Raw genomic sequence first — 18,462 nt, forward strand, 5'->3', positions numbered from 1 at the left:
GGAGGGGGGGAAAAAAGTATTTTTGCCTACAGTTCATGATGATAAAACAAACGTTACACAATTCTGCAAAGTATTCTCATCGATTAAAGGCTGTTGGGAATGACGAAGGTTAGCCCTCTGCCTCCCACCACCAGCCTCTCAGCTCAGCTCGTCCTCCCTCCTGGTGAATTCTCAGCTTTCTCTGTGACAACAGTGATAATCCAGTTACCCTTCTGATCCTCCTAAGGACAGCGAGGTTGTTTCTGGGCACCCCAGGGGCCACAGGGACTGTGCACAGTGAAATGATGGCCGAGTTCAGGAGGATTTGTTCCAGTCAGATGTGGAAATGGATTTTTCTATTCTGGGTGCAGAGGCACGGAGATAAGGGCTCCAACAAGCACTGTGCCGCACAAAGGTTTTTATTCTCATCACGTAGAGATTGGAGCTGCAGGACTAGAAAGGGCCGCAGTGATTTCAGCAGTGTTGTGCAATGCCTCTCCCAGCAAATGTTTGATCACAGAGAAGGGTGTACGAGCTGCAGGGAGCCCACCCTGCTGAGAGCTCGTGTGCACACGTCAGAGAGCAGATACTGAGAGGCATATGCATGCGATGTGTTTGCGTGCATGCAAACGAGTATTAACGTGGCTGCACGTGTGGGTATGTGTGAATGCGTGCATATATATTCACGTCTGTGGGTGCTTTAATCCATGCATTATCTGTGAGTGTATGAGACAAAATTTGGATGAATGCATGCCCAAGCACAATTTTGCAATCCTAACTGAGGCACAGGGCAGCTTTGGACCCATTAACAGAAAAGGCAGGGTGCTAAGGGGAAGAAGTCCTGCAGCAAGGCAAGGGGGTGAGTTTCCAGTTTGTTACCAGTGCAGCCCACACTTTAACGTAATTGGAAGCTGTTGTTAGGGAGCCAGTGTATTTATAATCAGCAGGGTAATGCAGTGGCTCGGCTCAGCTCAGGCAAGCACAGTAGTGTCCACTTTCTGCTTCAGCTGCTACACAGGACTCTGGAACAAGGGAGTGTGGAGAGGGGTCAGGAAGCAGTTAACCAGTTGTTATAGGGGAAATAGGGGAGCCAGGGAGATCAAGAAATGAAATACCCGTGAAAAGAAGACGCTTCTGCATCTCTTGAGGATGCAACAGAGAACCAAAATGCTTTATCTGCTTGAACGAGTGGAAAATATGCAAATATTTGCTCATGAAAACTTGGTGTGCTTTGCCTTCCCAAGCATAAAATATGCAAACGTCACGCAGCACACAGCCAGCTCACTCAGATCTCTCACTCAGTGTGTCATGCACAAACACACACACTGGGATGTCAGCGCAGCCAGCTGTGGCATGTCCCTCTCTAACATGACAAAAGAGGACATGCAGAGATGAAATATATATGCCTTGACTCATGTGTAGTGTGTGCACAACACAGACATTTCATCTGTGCCCTCTCATGGCTCTTCCAGCTGGCCGAGGAGAGACCAGCACCCAAACCTGCTGCCACTCACTGGGATGTTATCCCCAGACACTTTCCGTGTGTCTTTTGGGGACACACAGTCCTGGGTCCCCAAGCTGAGCCCCCCAGAGACCTGTTACTGAAAAAACATGGTGCTTTGCTGCATTGCTGTGTTAAGAAGCCTGTGCCCTTGCCCTCTGCCTGGAGGCTGAAGTAATCACAGAATCACAGAATGGTAGGGTTGGAAGGAACCTCTGGAGATCATCTGCCCAGGGAGTTGGTGGAGTTCCCTGGAGGTGTTCCAGAACCATGTGGATGTGGCACTGAGGGACATTGTCAGTGGGCATGGTGGGCATGGGCTGACAGGTTGGCTAGGTGATCATAAAGGTCTTTTCCAGCCTTAATGGTTCTGTGATTCTATGATCTAGTCCAATCCCCCTGCTAAAGCAGGTTCCCTACAGCAGGTTACCCAGGAAAACATCCAGGCAGGTCCTGAATATCTCCAGAGAAGCAGACTCCCACCATTAGATATTTATAAGCATTGATATGACTCCCTCTCAGCTTCGTCTTCCCACGGCTCTCAGCCTTTCCCAGGCCCTTCATCACCTTGGTGGCCCTCCATTGGGCTCTCTCTAGAAGTTCCCTGTCTTTCTTCATGTGGGGAGCCCAGAACTGGACACAACACTCCAGATTTGGCCTCAGCAGGGCAGAGAAGCAGGAGAGGATCCCCTTCATTTATGCTCTTTCTAAATGTACCCCACGATAGAATTGGCTTTCTTGGCCATAAGGGAACACTGTTGACTCACAGTCTTGTGATGGACCAAATTACCAGAGAACATGGCAGGACTCTGCTGACCAGGTTTAGGACCAGTACAGGACATGGCCACTAAGCAATGGTGGAAACAGCTTCAGACCTCTGGCATCAGGCTGGTTCCACACCCATCTTAGGCAGGAGGGCTCCTAAGGAGGAGTGACAGAAGAAAACAAGTTGCAAGTGAACAGCTCTCCTAGCTGCTCCTCAGCCACGTGGCATTTAAACAGCACACACACACACACAAAAAAAAAAAAGACAGTGCAGCAGCTTTGGCAGGCCTTGATGTCTGTGTGAGGAAGCCCAGGCCGCCACGCTGACAGAGCAGCCCCAGCAGGAATCGCTGCTGGCAGAAGTGCCCTCACACGCTGCGGCTGCCTGCGTAAGGCCAAGGAACGTGTCATTGCTTTCTGAGCCAGGCCCTGCTTGAGCAGCAGCTATGAGTGAAATGCAGCCACGCAGATAGCTTCTAGCAAGCCTGCACATCCTCAGCCATCCCTGCCAAAGGGTTTCACGCAGAGGCAGTGCTCCTGGTGAGCAGGGATTGGCTGATGCACAAGCCCGCAGGCTGGGCAAGGTTTGTTTTCCCATCCCGCTCTGCAGTTAGGCCTGCGATGATCAGGGATCCAGAGAACACAGAGGGCACGCTGGTGTTGTGGGGTGACTCGAGAGCACCCCAAAGCACTGCAGCATGGAAACTCACTGTTACCTCTGTTACCAGTGATAGGACAAGGGGGAATAGTTTTAAAGCAAGACAGGGGAGGTTTAGGTTAGATTTCAGGAGGAAGTTTTTCACACAGAGGGTGGTGACGCACTGGAACAGGTTGCCCAAGGAGGTTGTGGATGCCCCATCCCTGGAGGTATTCAAGGCCAGGCTGGATGTGGCTCTGGGCAGCCTGGTCTGCTGGTTGGCGACCCTGCACACAGCAGAGGGTTGAAACTAGATGATCATTGTGGTCCTTTTCAACCCAGGCCGTTCCATGATTCTATGATTATCCCTCTGTACTGCAAGTTTCTCCTCCCCATCTGAACATCCCACCTCTGTCTGTGCCTCACTCTCCACTTTTGGAAAATGAGACGGATAATGGAGGAAGAGTCAGCACAACGTTTCTTTCTGGGATCAATACGAGGGCCACCACCGGAGTTGAGCAGTGGTGGAGAGGAGCTGAGCACAGAGCCACGCTGCTCACTGGTCCCGTGCTCTTGGAGCATGTGCTCTCCCTTCCTAAGGGCAGCAGAGGCAGTAGCCAGGAGCAGGAACTTTGCTTCCAGAAAGGATCAGCTGTTTTGCTGAGCAAAGCGTGAGGCGGGTGGAAGGAAGGAGGGAGGGAGCGCGAGCCAAGCCTGACACGGGGCAGCGTGGGGGGGAGGCACTCACCAAGGCCTCCGAGGCAGGATGGAAAGGACGATAATTACATAAGAGCACTTGGCGAGCATCTGGCTGGAGTCAGCTGGGCCCCGCCAGCTCTCCCTCCCTCCCTCCTTCCATCCTTCCCTCCCTCGCTCCCTTCCTCCCTGCACTGCTAACCAGGAGCAGCTGAGGATACACCAAACCCAACGCGGGACTCCTCTGCGGAAGGGCACAGAGGTAAGAGCTGTTCTGCTTCCCCTTCCTGCTTGTGCTGCTCTAGGGGAGCAGGGAAGAGAGATGGGGAAGGGGAAAACTGCCCTTCTCCAGGGGAAGCAGCCTAGAAGGAGAATAGAAGGGGCTGCTCCTCTGCCTCTTGATGCTGACAATGCCTTTTCTCCAGAGGGTTGACAGATGGAAGAGATGCACGGTAGTGTTTGTGGGTAGATGTGTGCGTGGGCAGCAGGGCAGGGGGTCCATGTGCAGGAGGAGCTGAGCTGTACACAGGGGGTGGGAAGGGGAGTAAACAGCAAGGAGCTTCCTTCCTTCGGTGCTTGTGGCAGATAGGGTTAATAGGATGTGGGGAGTGGCTGAGGGAGGGCCAGGCTTACCCCCTGCCCTGTCCTTTGTGGAGAAGGTTGCAGGAGAAGGGAGGAAATGCAGGAGGAGGAAGCAGCTGCTTTTGAGCAAGGGTTGCTGTTGTCCAATCTGGCCAGAGCTTCCCTGGGCTGCCTCCAAGGCAGTGTGTGAGGAGAGAGCTGGAGGACAGCTGAGCACACACACATGGTGCCTGCAGGTTGGGCTACGCTCAGCAGTGTGCCTGGCATGTGGACAGAGGAGAGTGCTCTCAAAACCCATACACTGGAGCACTTAGCCACACGAGCCAGAACCTCTTGGAAAAGTGTCTGCACCAGCAAAACAGTGGTGGTGCAGCCCACTGCTTTCAGAGAGAAGTGCAATATTGCCCTGACAAAGGTGTTTTTATTGGCATTAACTGCTGCCTAGTAGGGTGATACTACCAGAGCAAGTCTTGGAATCAGAATTGAGTTCTAAGGGATCCTTAAAGGTCATCTAGTCCAATTCCCCTGCAATGAATAGGAACACCCACAGCTTGATCAGGGTGTTCAGAGCCCCTCCAGCCTGACCTCGGATGTCTTCAAGGATGGGACATCCATCACCTCTCTGGCCAACCTGTCCCAGTGCTTCACTACCCCTTACTGTAAACAACTTCTTCCTTACACACAATCTAAATGTTCCCTCTTTTAGTACAAAACCATTTCCCCTTGTCTTTGTTTGCTGGCTCCTTGAGTGTCTCAGTTCAGTTTTGAAAAGACATTAGGTAGAAAGTCCTGCTCACAGACAAGAACATGGCAGGGGCCTTTCCAACAGGGTGCTCAGGTAGGAACTAGATGATCTTTAAGGTCCCTTCCAACCCAAGCCATTCTATAATTCTGTGATTCTCCATGAAGAACATTTGCTAGTTTGAGAGCAAATCAATGTGCAGATGGAGAGGTGGGAGGGAAATGGGGGCAAACACCTTCCTTCTGCCTGCTCTGTTGGAAAGGCAGAGATAAGGCAGAGGTGAAGCAGGGAGCTGCAAAAAGGGGGAGTGTCATTTCCAAGTCATGCTTGGAAACGAGGCAGGCGGGGAAATCTGAGAGAGAGGGGAGTGACTCCATCCTGGGAGCTCATGAACAGGGCAGTGAGTGCCGTGGGGCTCCTCTGGTCATGGATGGACGTTTGTTTGCTCTGTGCTCATTAAGTTGCAGGCTGACAGACAGCCCAAGAGTATCTCCAGCCCTCCCAGCCCCCTCCTTCCCATCCCCCCAGTTCACAGCACATATTTTCCCAGACTTTTCCGTTTGCTCCTCCAATGGTGCTGGGGTCCTGCCAAGCGCCAGCCACTCTCTGGGAAGCGAGGGCCTCCCATTCCCAAACCGCATAACTGGGAGAAGTAAAACAAAACCAAAAACAAATATCCAAGAACACGTAGACACGCACAAAACCCTTTTCCCTGCAGAAATGTGGGAGTTTTCTCCAGATTCCCTTGGCAAATGTACAGCGCTGACTTGCCACTTTGGGCCCCTGCAGAAAGGATTACTGCCCATCCTTCCTCCTGCCACATATATGCACTCTTATAGGGTATAAAATCTTAAATCCACCTTTGCCACAGCATAGGAACCCTAAAGTCTTCCTCCCTCCAAACTTCCAGTGCAGCCACACAGCTCTCACCCAAAGGGCACAGGGAGATCACTTGGCACCAGGCTGGGGCAGAGACCACTACCACGATCTGCTGCAGAGCCTCAGCTTTGGCAAGCGGCAACAGAGCTGAGCTTGGCGCCGGCACACCCCTGCCACGCAAACCTCTCTGCCCAGGATGTGACCTTTCTGTGACACGTGCCCAAGTGTGAGACTTGGGGCTCTGCCTGGGGAAGGATGACCAGAGAGGAAAAAAGACGGTGCCTCTCCCAGTTGGCAAATGAGCCTGCTAGAAAAAGCATGACTGGGGTGAGAAACTGCGGTGATGCGCAAAGAGGAACCATGCAGAAGAGAATGAAAGATGAAGTTTGGGAGAAAGCGTGGGCTGTCAGGTAAAGGGCTGAGGAGGGCTAACATAGAGGTTTGGCAGACAGGGAAGAATCCTGCACCATCGCACCCCAAGATGCTTGGTGTGAGATGCTCCCCTTCTGCCTTACCCACCCTTTTCAGGGAGTGCAATCCATTCCAGAAGACAAAAGGCAGGGGAGGAAAAAAAGGGAAACGAACCACCTAGGAAAGGGTTAAGAGGCACTGCTACCCAAGTCAGTCTGCAATGTGCCCAAAGCCAGGGAGGGAAAAGGAGGGGGAGGAGAGGGGAGGGAGCAGGTCCAATCCCAGACCATGCACCCTGCCAGCACTCAAAAGCCACTGCCAAGCGCAGGCTCTTAAAGCCATGGGTCCCGAGGCTGGCTTTACAGGCAGAGGACAGCCAGCAAGCAGGGGGGCTGGAGAGCACAGCAGGAAGGCTTCGGCACCCAGAGTGAGCTGCACTGGGGTGTGGGCAGAAGCAGGGTGGGCAGCAGCAGAGTGGGGAGTGTCTGAGCATGCTTGCATGTCTGTCTTTTGCATACACACTTGTCTGAAAGCTGCTTGCTCTGCTCTGCTTGCTCTCTCTCCAGTGCAGCAACTCTACTCCAGACCTTTTGCAAGAGTCAGTCATCCCTTCAGGTGAGGTGCTGGGGTTTTGCTCTCCTCCTGTGACAGAAGGGAAGCGAGGAGCTGAGACGCTACTGAGCACTGGGACAGGAATTGGAAGATCTCAGGAAAGCACTTCCCAGAGAGGTGGTGGATGTCCTGTCCCTGTAGGCATTCAAGGTCAGTCTGGAGAGACTCTGAGCACCTTTATCTGCCTGTGGGTGTCCCTATTCACTGCAGGGGAGTTGGATCAGATGACTTTTAAGAGTTTCTTCCAACTCAAATAATTCTATGATTCTGTGGTGGGGGGCCAAGGAACACAGTGGAATGAGATATGGTGTTAGAGAAAAGAGAGTCTGGAGTGAAGTCTCTCTGCAGGGAAACGTGGGTCTGACTCCTGCTGGGATATTGAGTTAACTTTGTGAATAGCTGACAGCTACTGACTGGAGGTCTGGACAAGTTTTTCACAGCTGTCCTCACAGATTCAGCATCCTATTGGAGTGTGCTTTTGCTGAAGGAGCTGTGTGGTTTTCTGCACCTTCTTTCTCTATCCCAGCCTGGCAGCTTTGAGTGGCTCCAGTGGTTTGCCAGCTGGGATGACTGGCTCCAGTGGTTTGCCTAGTGACAGGCTTTGAGGCTCAAGCCTTCCATCAGGGCTAGCAGCCAATCTCTGTTGGTCTAGGCTGAAGGGTGTGGGGCATCCTCCTGGGGCCATGTGCTTGCTACACAGATTACAGCCTTGAGTCTCTAGAGACACCAAGCATGTATCTCCCTCACAGGACAGTGCCATTCTGTCCCATCACTGGCTCCAGCCACCAAGATTTATTGTTTCTTGGTGATCTCTGCTCTATCCCCCATGTCCTTCCCTTCTTATGCTTAACTCTGGCACTTTTTCATATCTTCCCAGGTCACCATGGACATAATTTACCTACGCACACCCCTGGCCTTCCTCCTTCTTCCTCTTGTTGTGCTTGGGGCACCCACTGATGAACTCCAGCTCACAGAACCTGCCCCTGGTGCTTGCAGGCGCTGCTGTGACCCACCAGACTCTTCTGCAGATGCCCCACCACCGACTTCAAGCCACCACCATCTGCCCTACCCAATGCCAGAGATCCGTCCCTATATCAATATCACTATACTGAAGGGTGAGTGCTCATCTTGGCCCCAAAGTGCCAAGACCAGTTAACCTAGCACACATGGGGAAACAAAGCTTAAATCTGGGAGGCTAGAAATTCTGCTGGATGCTGCTCTGACCTTCACTTTCTCTATACACAAAAAGTGAGTTCTGGTGCTCTTCTCGATGTTTTTATGTCTGCCCAAACCTGTGACAAGCAACACACCAACACCACTTTGGAAGGAGGAACACTTTACCAACAGGGTAAAGCTACAGTATTAATTACAGAGGATGCCCAAATTATATTGATATTGTCAAAGTACCAGCCCTCTAACCTACACTGCATCACTCATAAAATTCAGCTTGGATCTTTTCCCACTGACCAGTTGAGTTTGGACACTGTCTCTTCAACCTCACTCCTTCTTCCTCTCTAGTCATATTCTCTTACATATGCTAGCACTTCTCCACAGTCATCTTGTATGCAGTCATCTTGTATGCCCAAACCAGTGACAGCAGCATCGTGAGCCAGATGCTGCAGAGCCAGAGCCTCATGCTGGATCTTCAGGAAAATGATGAGGTCTGGGTGAGGCTCTACAAGCGGGAGCAGGAGAATGCCATTTATAGTGATGATGTTGATGTGTACATCACCTTCAGCAGGTATCTGGTCAAGCCAAGCCTTGACTAATTGTCTCTCCTCCCTTCCAAAGCCTCTCTGGCCTTCTTTCTCTCTCTCTCTCTCTCTCTCTTTTTATTGACCATAACTACTTTTCCAGCCTGTAGCAAGAGCAGTATGTGGATAACTGGGTCCTGGAAGATGTCTGTAGGAGGGCAGAGACAACAGTGCGGGTAAGGGAGTGTGGAGAATGAAGAAGAGGCCAAGAGCAGTACTTTGCACTGTTGTTCTCCATCTTGCTCTGGAGTCTCCTAGAAGTAGACCCTAGTGCTTCCAGCAAAGCCATACCAGGCAATGAACAGAAGGTTAGAAAGAAAAAAGACCCCAGTCACATCCATAGCTCTGTTGGCTCCTTTTCCATAAAGCTCAATATTGTGAGCATCAAAGAGTGTTCCTTCTTCTGTGATTCCTCAGTCCTGTAGCAATCCTCTGTCTCCTCACTGGGTTTTCTCACCACTTCTTACATCTCTCCCTCTGATATCACACAGGGATTGTGTTCTCTGCTTCATCTTGTAGGAGAGAAAGGAGATCGAGGAGAGCCTGGGATGCCAGGGAAGTGGGGCAAAGAAGGGCCACGTGGAGAGCGGGGTGCCCAGGGCCAGAAAGGGAGCAAAGGACAGATGGGCACAGCAGGTGATCCCTGCAAGCACCAGTATGCTGCATTCTCTGTTGGCCGCAGGAAAGCACTGCACAGCAGCGAGGGCTTCCAGGTCTTGATCTTTGACACCGTCTTTGTCAACCTCTACAGTCACTTTGACATGTTCAATGGCAAGTTCTACTGCTCTGTAGCTGGCCTTTACTATTTCAGCCTGAACGTCCACACCTGGAACTTCAAGGAGACCTACATGCACATCATGCGCAACGAAGAAGAGACAGTCATCTTGTATGCCCAGCCGAGTGACCGCAGCATCATGCAGAGCCAGAGCCTCATGCTGGATCTTCAGGAAAATGATGAGATCTGGGTGAGGCTTTACAAGCGGGAGCGAGAGAATGCCATTTACAGTGATGATGTTGATGTGTACATCACCTTCAGTGGGTATCTGGTCAAGCCAAGCCTTGATTAACTGTCTCTTCTCCCTTCCAAAGCCTCTCTGGCCTTCTTCCTCTCTCTCTCCCTCTCTTTTATTGCCCGTAACCACTGCAAATCTCTTAGAAATGGGCCTGTGAAGTCTCAGGCATTGAGTGTGAAACTTGCTGCTCTTACTCCCATCTCACGCTCTCTAGCAGCCAGGCCTATAGCTGTGCATTTACAGCATGACACTATCATCTCTCATACCTCACCTCATGACCTAGCTTAAGTGATTGGCTTGTTCTAAATCCATGAGCAGGATGTGGCTGTCTTGTAGGGTCCTAAAGTGGGAGGAAAACTAAGATGTTGTTCCTGGAGATGTGTCCTTCCTTGAGATTTCTTACACAAAGGACTCCCATAGAAAGGTCTGGAAATTCCTTGTTGCCCAGGTGCATGCTGGCTTCTTTCTGTCCCTGCAACGTGGCCCTAATGCCAGCACTCACACCTGTATCTTTGAGAGTGGACTGGGTTCTACTGGCCTTCTTTAGAGCAGAGAAAGAGGTAGGAGTGGTGGGAGATGATACTGTCTTTCCAAAAAAAGGTCTGTTGGCCTTTCTGTTACATCATTGGCTTTCCATAAACACCATTGTGATGTCTATGGATCCTGTGGTCCTTCCCCAAGCTGGCTGTAAAATTGTGGCATAGGGGGACAGTCCTTCACTGTGCCAGCTCTAGCTCTTCTGGGAGGTACCAGGCTGGACATTCAGCCAAATAATTCAGAGATATCTGCTGTTGAATGAGTAGAACCCACCACTCTGTTCCCATTAAACCACAAGCACAGGACGAGAGACAACCCTACAAACCATTCTCCCAAACCTGCTGGGGTGCCACTTGGTCTCGGTTCCCCAGCTGTGGGAAGCCAGCCCAGTCCAGAAAGGGCTTTCCCTTTCCCAAGTGCATTTTGGTGAACTTGATTCTGCTCACCTCTGTGACAGAGATGCACCTTGGTACCAATGGCATGGCCCTGGCTCCTGCATGCTATTATGTCATTCTTCCTGAAGGTGGTTCTCTCACATTGGTGTTGAGAGACTGCTGTTTCACAACATGAGCTCTAGGGAGCTGTAGGTTGCAAGGCCAATTGCAGTTAAACCACAGTTTCCAGCCCTGGATGAGTTGGCATCTCTTTGCTCGTGTGATGGAAAAAAACTAGAGGCAAAACAGCAGTGTGACAGGAAGCAAGACTTAAGCAACTCGACCCATATTAAAAGCATGTGTTGTGTGCCTTTTTCTGGCAATCTCATTAGAGCAACTGAGAAAAACGTATGACTAAAACAAATCCTTGCTCTCCTTGTCAGGTCAGAGATGTTGCAGTGGGAAACGATGCCAGTGGTAGGATATTAGGGTACCATTTATACTGGCTTCACACTGGCCTCATTCACATCCCTCTGGGGATGTGAGGTTGACTCAGCACTTTGGGAAAATCACTTCCATGTGTTGTGATGCTGCCACAAACAGCAGAGCCAAGAATTGTCTCTTTTTTGAGTCTCAGGACAAGCAGGAAAAACTGTATTTCTCTGCTGCCCATCATTGATAATGAAGTCTTCTGACTTATGTTTCCACAGTCTCATGGTTAGCCATGTCTATAGTACTGGGACTATGAGAGAGCTCCATTGGAGATGCAAATCAAATTATTATATTAGGACTTGATCAGGTACACTCAGCCCAGGATGGCAAAGGTGCAGGAACACAGGTTAACTATTGAAAATGCTTGAGAGAATTGCAGGACATTTTCTCTCTTGCCCTGCTTACTTACCCTCCCTGTTCTCCTAAGGAAGCTGTGCAGACTGGAATGAATTTCAGGTACTTTCTGGCCCCTGATCCTCTTCGCCGTTGTCACTGATGCAAGGTGTATAAAAAAAAGGTTTCGCCGAGGTGAAGCTTTTCCAGGGAACCACATGATGACAAGATCATGGGAATGGAAGGAAACTGAGCTTCTTCCTCTCCCTTAGTAGGAGAAGTGTATGGAACTGCTCAGAGACAGGATTACAGGCAGTAGAAAGGAAGAAGCATGCTGTAAGTGATGCTCAGGTCTGAATCCCTTTCCGTCTTCCTAAGCCACAGGCTGCAAACCCAGGTATTGTGTATTTACAGTGTATAGTGCCCCATGTCTTCCTGAAGAGAAGCAAGCACTGAATAACACTGAATATCTCCAAAAACAAGCTTCTATTTTCCTCCTTTTCTGATTGTTTGTTTTTTTTAATTCCAGTGGTAGATCTCATGTGTTACTCAAGAGCATCCAGATGGTGCTTGATGCAGGTGGTAGAGGAAGACAGGTGGGCCAAAGGATATGTTTAACAGGCTTCTTGGTGCTAAACAAGATGGCAATCCCTTGGTGCTAAATAAGTTTTCAGTTTTGGTTGCTTTCTGGAAGGTATAATAGGCTGAGTTGTAAAGTACTGTGGAATTAATGGTGCTTTATGTTACAGAAACAAACTCTGAGAACCTTTGTGTGTGTATATATATATATAATTTCATTGATATTAAACTTTTTTTCCTTGGTTGTTTTGCACTTAGATCTGTTTTTTTCTTCCCTGTCTATCCATTCTACCTCCAATTATAGCTAAACAGTGCAATAAAAAAGATGTTGTTCTGAAAGAAACAGGTACAAAGTCTAATTCAGCTGTGATTAGGAAATCCTTGGCAATCCCTTTCTGTTTCCTTAAAGACAGTTGCTTTCACAGACACTTTCAGTTATGACAGCTCTCTTCTCTCTCCTGGGATAGGTTTAAGCAAATTCAGGGCAGAATGCTTTGAAAATAACCCAAGAAAAGGATTAGAAAAGAATTAGGATTAATCTTCAAGCACTTAACTAATTCTACTGAGAAAGGCTGGACCAAGGCTGGACTTTTCCAGAGGGGATCAGCTTCTTTGTCTTGTTTCAATTTTGGTACATCCTTCCATCAGGCGTATAGTAAGCATAAGAGTGTGTTCTCTCTGTGGTGTCTGTTTTCTCTGCCAAGAGATAAAAGCCAGGATGTGCAGGCAATGGGGACATTAAACTTTTGACTAGACATCTGTACGTTTAACAGTGAGGCTCCAGATTCAATCTGGACACCTATTTTGGAAGACCTGAGCGTAACACAAAGATTCAGATCAGAGGTGAAAAGACAAGTGACAATTGCACGTAAGCTTGGGGAAAACGTTGAAATTGAGGGTTAATGGGTGGGAAGATTTGGAGTCTTGAATGGAAGATCTAGGAGGGATAGAGTCCCAGGGAGGGAGATGACTCTTATGGGAGGTCTCAGTACAGGTAGAAGAGGTAAAATAGTCCTTGGGGTTTGAACTGGTTGGACAAACACTCCTGATTAGGTAGAGAAATAGGCAAGAAAACAAGAGCAGATGCCCATATAGGAGCTTCTGTTTTGAGATTCATTCATCTTCAAATAGCTTCTGCTGTGGTTTGACATGTACCAGATGCTCCATTTGGCAAGGGGTGGAAAACATAACCATATGCCTTGCAGGTCTCTTTGGTCCTGTGTCAGGCCCAGAGTTTGGGCTGTGTGTATGCTAGTGAACGTGACACTTTGTCAGACCTGAGACAGACTTTTTTTCATCGTTTCTTATTTACTTCTGAGAAATGTATCCTCAGGAAATGCCAGGGTTGTGCTTGTGCATGCTCCTGGCCCCTTGAGGTAAGATGCTGGTAGATTGGAGGTGCTTCTGTCGCACTTGAAAATACGTGGATCAAGGGAGGAGGGGAAATGTGCAGTCAAACCTTTTAGAAAAGCTTTCTGCGATTCAGTCCTTCAGCCTGTCCACTTGGAGAGAAGAATGCTGTCTGAACAATCTGTTCAGCTCAGTTCTTCAAGGCTATGATAGGTGCACCATTGGCAGAGTCTGAGGCCCATGCCACCCATCATACCATGGTTTGACTGGGGAGCTGACATAGGTGAGACTTCAGCTCAAGCAATCTGGACCCTGCAGTACTGTAGGGAGAACAGTTCTAAAGTTGGAGACATCTCTGTATCAGTGGATACAGCCATGCCCTGAAGGGTAGAAGACCTCCAGTCGTGCCATTCACCCCCAGTGCTGTGTTCTCCATGCAGGGTAGCTGCTTTGCAACATGTGAGCCATGTGATGGCCAGCACCTCTCTCTTAGGTGAAGCAAGAAGCATGTTATGGGGTGGGAACCTCTCTTCTCCCCTGAAGGAGAGAATTCCAAGCCCTGTTGCAAAGAGCTCCATTGCTTTGTTTCTTGTTTCTGCAAAGTATATAATTGAATTGTACAATCACAGAATGGCTTGGTTTGGAGGGAACCTTTAAAGATCGTGTAGTTCCAACTCTCGTGCCATGGGCACAGGCATCTTCCCAGATGACGTTTGATCAAGTTTCTAAACTTCCCAACCCACCTGTTCCCTTGGGAAGGAGCATCCACGACTTCTCTGGGCAACCTGTCCCACTATCTAACCACACTCATATTGAAAAATCTCTTCTGTATGTCAGGCTTGAGATGTGAGCCCATGAAAATCTTATGAAGGTATCTTCCACGAAGTTGGCCCTTTAAACTGGTTTCCTGTGGGTTTGTGGTCTTGAAGGTATGAAGGGGGAGGACAGAGGAGAGAGGAGGTAAAGGGCAGGAGATGGTTCTGTCACGGAGAGAGGAAGTGCATGTCAGAGCTAGCTCAGGAGAACGCAATCATTTCTTGTTCTGTGGTAACTGTGGAAAAAGGTAAGAGAGGACCAGGGCAAGAAAAGGGGAATGAAAGGCCAAAAGGATGGAATAGAGTTAGTACTTGAGTGGCAGGCCCAGAAGGAGTCCATCAGCTCTGCAGCAGGAGCCCACATGGACACAAGTGTGAGTGCTTGCACCCCAAGCACCATGGGTGAGTCATGGGGAAAGTCTCAAGCATCCCCTTGAGCCTCAGCTTAGCTTCCAGCCGCAGCGCAGGATCTGCCGCATACTGGGGATTTCTGTACCACTTTGGAGGCTCTCTAACATAGCTCCAGCCTGCTCTCATTCCCAAACCAGCTTCATTCACACCTCAGTCTTGTGGGCGAGTTTTCCACAATGGTTAAACGGGCGTTCGCTGGGCCAAGCGAGGCTTCAGAGGCCATCTCAGAGCTGTGCTCTGTTGTCACACCCACACATGTGTACACACACACATACCAACCCCATATGGACATCTCTTGCCTTCCTGCCAACGGAAACCATTGCCCTTTGCAAGCCCAGCTCACTTTGAAGATGCTATCAGAAGGTGGGTAGAGAGGGGCTGAGGAACCAGGCTCTTCTGTACAAGTACCGCTCCCATTGATGCATGTCTCCTCCACTCCCACAAGACTCTGTGATCTCTCTCTTCAGTTATACATACCACTGTGAGGAACAGGCAGAAGGTCCCACTATAAGGCTTCTGACCATTTCTTAACCCACAGACCAGTTCAACCTCTTGAGTTTGTGTCATCCAATTCACAAATGACCAGGGAACTACTGCAGAATCTCATGCCTTTTCATATGCGTTTTCACAGCGGCTAAGATGGGAGGGAGCAGGATGGAGAGCAGATAGGTCCAAAAATTTAAGGGGCAGTGGGCTGCCCATCTGCATGCAAGGCTGGAAACCCAGCACTGGATGAGCGGTGTTGGCTTTTGATTCATGCTAACCTACTTGCAGCCATGCCTACAAGAAGCAAGGCTTGTCTGCATCAACCTCAAAGCTGTTAATATGCCTCAACGACCACAGAACCCATAAAACATAAGCAGCCGCTTACCTCTGAGGAGTGAGAATGGTCTAAACCTCACAGGTTGCCACTGAGGACTGTTGCAATTCTTCAAAGAAGCCAGGGGTGGGAAACACCCATCAAAATAGAAGGAGGGCAGCAGGTCTCTTGCCTCACTGAAGCTCATCACACAGGCACAATTTTCACTAACCTGGTTCCCTGCTCTAAAGCCCTGAACACACTCTGGGTGCTTCACAGAATAATGTCCTAGGGCAAGACTTGGGCCAAGCACCTTTAAAGGATGGGGTCTCTCTGTTCTTCTGCCCTTTTCCAGCCTTCTTTACACATGGTCCAACGTGGTGATGTGAGGGAAAAGAGAATCATTGAGTCATAATATCATTAAGTTTGGAAAGACCACTAAGATCATCTTGTGCAACTGTCAGCCCATCCCTACCATGCCCACTAGCCACGTGCCTCAGTGTCACATCCACATGGTTTTTGAAAGAAGGAGCAAAGGAATCTTTGGGTGTAACTATAAAAATGAGTAAACGTTTCATGGGATGCCTGAGGCTCACACATGCTTTTGTTGGCTCATGGCACCCTCCCGTTCACTTCCCACCCTGGCACACACACACTTTTTTTTTCCATGTGTCCTTGATTCTTCTTGTGAAGCAGTGGAATGGAGCAGATCACTAGAAAGGATGGAAGCCCAGCCCTGCCTGTGCAGCCACAGGTAGTAACAAGCATATCATTTGGGTTATGGACCCACACACCACTCCACACATGGTCCAAAACACTCCCCAAATCCTCTCCACATGCTGACTCCTGCTTCTTTTCATTTGGGGTTGGAACTAAATGACCTGCTCTGAAAGTCCCTTTCAACCAAAGCCATTCTATGATTCTGTGATCTACTCTGTTGGTGGCACTGTTTGAGTTTCTAGAATACTTTATGTAGACTTTTGCAGTTGCACCACATTTTCAAGGTTATTCCCCCCCCGGCTTTTTTTTTTATATTTCCATTTGTTCATGTACTTCAGTCTGAAGCACTCCCCTGACCCCAGGACAGCTTGCTTCTCCTCCCCCATCCATAATGCTGCCAACAGGGGCAGAACCACTGTGCTTACACTGCAATGGTCTGCAGCAGGCAGCGACTGCGGTGTGCTGGGTCAGTGGTGGGATGGGCGATGTGAACTCGAAGGAAATGAAGAGATGATCACTGCAATGCCCTCTTTTTGCTTTAGGGTGGTTTTTTTTTTTTTCCACTTTCCTCCCCCTCTCTAAGCTCCCGTGCCTGCTTTAATCACCATTGCGGAGCGCTGTGCAGAGAGATGGCTGAGTACAAAGTGCAGGGGAAGCAGTGGGAGGGTCAGGTGGGGACTGAGAAGGGCTAGAGGAAAAGGTCAGTGACGCAAACCCAGCGCAATGGCTCTCCTTCAGCTGAGCTGCTCTGCCTTTTGTCCGCGGTGCGCTATTTCTTCTCAGCAACAATTCACACATCTGGGGACCACAGCTCCTTCCACCACCCACGCTCTTCCTCCCCCCTCATGGGGGCTGAGGCAAGGGAGGGGGAAGGAGGAGAGCTGCTGCATGGGGCTGCCAGCATCGTTTCCAAGACGGAAGGGGAATAAAAGCCTCAGAGCAGTCCTTCTCCACAGCCAGCTTCCCTCCAGGCACTGAGAACCTGCTTCTTGCAAAGAAAGAAAGGGGGGTACTTGCTGATGGTTGGTCAGATAACTACATTGGCATTCCTGTCCTTGAAACATAGAAGCTATGGTGCACATTTCCTTTAGAATTCAGGTCTCACCTGTGGCTGAGGGATGGGATCCTGGTGACTGTGGACACATGCTGTCCTTGGGCTGTTTCCAGGGTAAGCATTCGAGTGGAGCCAAGCACTCGATCCCCTCTGTGTTTCTCCTGTTGGCGGTAGCTGTGTACGTGCATTTGTCGGTGTGACTGTGTGCACAGGTGCAGGTAATGGGCATTCCCCTCAAGGCCTTTTCCCCAGCCTGTTCCCAGCCATGCAGCACAGCACCCTACCCAAAGCAGCCCTCCCAGCCCAGTGATGGCTGCAACAGCCGTCACTGCTCTTTTCAGCCGAAGAGAGCAGGAGAGTGAAACTATTAACTGCTTCAGTGTTCTGTGTACTTTTCTGCTTCTTTTGCATGACGTGTTGGAACAAAATTCTAAAGAGCCTTTCCCTTGTGTCCGTGCATACCATTCTCAGCAACCAGAATTGGAGGGAAGAGGCATCCTGCTCTTAACCTCCTCTCAAGGAACCAATCTCCATTTTCTCTGAGATCTTCACATCCCATTTACAAATATAGGCACAAATATAGTCAATGGGGTAACAAATCCTTGGATTAGATGACCTTTGTGGTCTTTTCAACCTTAATGATTCTATAATTCTGTGATTCTACAATACTATCTCACATGCAAAACCTTCAGGCTTCTCAGAGGCCACAGTGGGAAAAAATAGCCATTTTCACACTGCTTCTTTTTTTTGTTTCTCCAAGTGATGATCTTGAAATGTTCACCAAGATTAGGTGAGTTGTCTCAGCATCAAGAAGAAAGCATCAACTTTTTACATGGTGTGATAGTGGTAGGACAAGGGGTCATTGCTTTGAACTAAAAGAAGGGAGATTTAGGTTAGGTGTTAGGAAGAAATTCTCTACTCAGAGGGCAGTGAGGCACAGGCAGAGGCTGCCCAGAGAAGCTGTGGTGCCCCATCCCTGGAGGCTCAAGGCCAGGTTGGATGGGGCCCTGGGCAGCCTGAGCTGGTGGGGGCAGCCCTGCCCATGGCAAAGAGTTGGAACTGGACAGTCTTCATGGGCTCTCCCAACCCAAGCCATTCTATGATTCCGTGAAGACCTTTCTAAGCCAGCATCCCCAGCTAGAAAATAATAGATTCTTAGTTCACCTTGTGAACTAAGTGTCACCTTACTGTCACCTTGTCTTGTCAAGCTGCAGAGGTGCTCTGCTAGAGATGGTTTACGTCAGCCTCTCTGGGAGGAAAAGTCTGGATAAGCATGGCATCATCAAACTTATTTGAAAATAAAATAAACAATATAATTAATCCCCTTCTAACCACTTTGCAAGAGAGAGATGAAGAAAACAGAAATTCCATAGAGAAGGAAGGGAAATGAGAGAAAGCCCTGCTTATCTGAGCACCTGAGAGTTTAT

General features: G+C 49.4%; 1 protein-coding gene across 2 annotated transcripts; it reads left to right on the forward strand.

The window, feature by feature from the left end:
* The first annotated feature begins 3,721 nt into the window (after window positions 1–3,721).
* On the forward strand, window positions 3,722–12,130 carry C1QTNF6 (C1q and TNF related 6). Of its 2 annotated transcripts, XM_042837792.1 has the most exons (4): window positions 3,722–3,840; window positions 6,759–6,954; window positions 7,682–7,919; window positions 9,078–12,130. In XM_042837792.1, the coding sequence occupies exons 3-4, from the start codon at window positions 7,688–7,690 to the stop codon at window positions 9,623–9,625; spliced, it is 780 nt and encodes a 259-aa protein (XP_042693726.1). In that variant the 5' UTR covers window positions 3,722–3,840; window positions 6,759–6,954; window positions 7,682–7,687; the 3' UTR covers window positions 9,626–12,130. The 2 variants fall into 2 exon arrangements, with proteins under 2 accessions (XP_042693726.1, XP_042693727.1); XM_042837793.1 differs by lacking the exon at window positions 6,759–6,954.
* The last annotated feature ends 6,332 nt before the right edge of the window (window positions 12,131–18,462 follow it).

The sequence above is a fragment of the Centrocercus urophasianus genome, unplaced genomic scaffold, assembly GCF_019232065.1.
Source record: "Centrocercus urophasianus isolate 14NV4802_14NV808 unplaced genomic scaffold, USGS_Curo_1.0 seq_73, whole genome shotgun sequence".
Classification (NCBI taxonomy): Eukaryota; Metazoa; Chordata; class Aves; order Galliformes; family Phasianidae; genus Centrocercus; species Centrocercus urophasianus.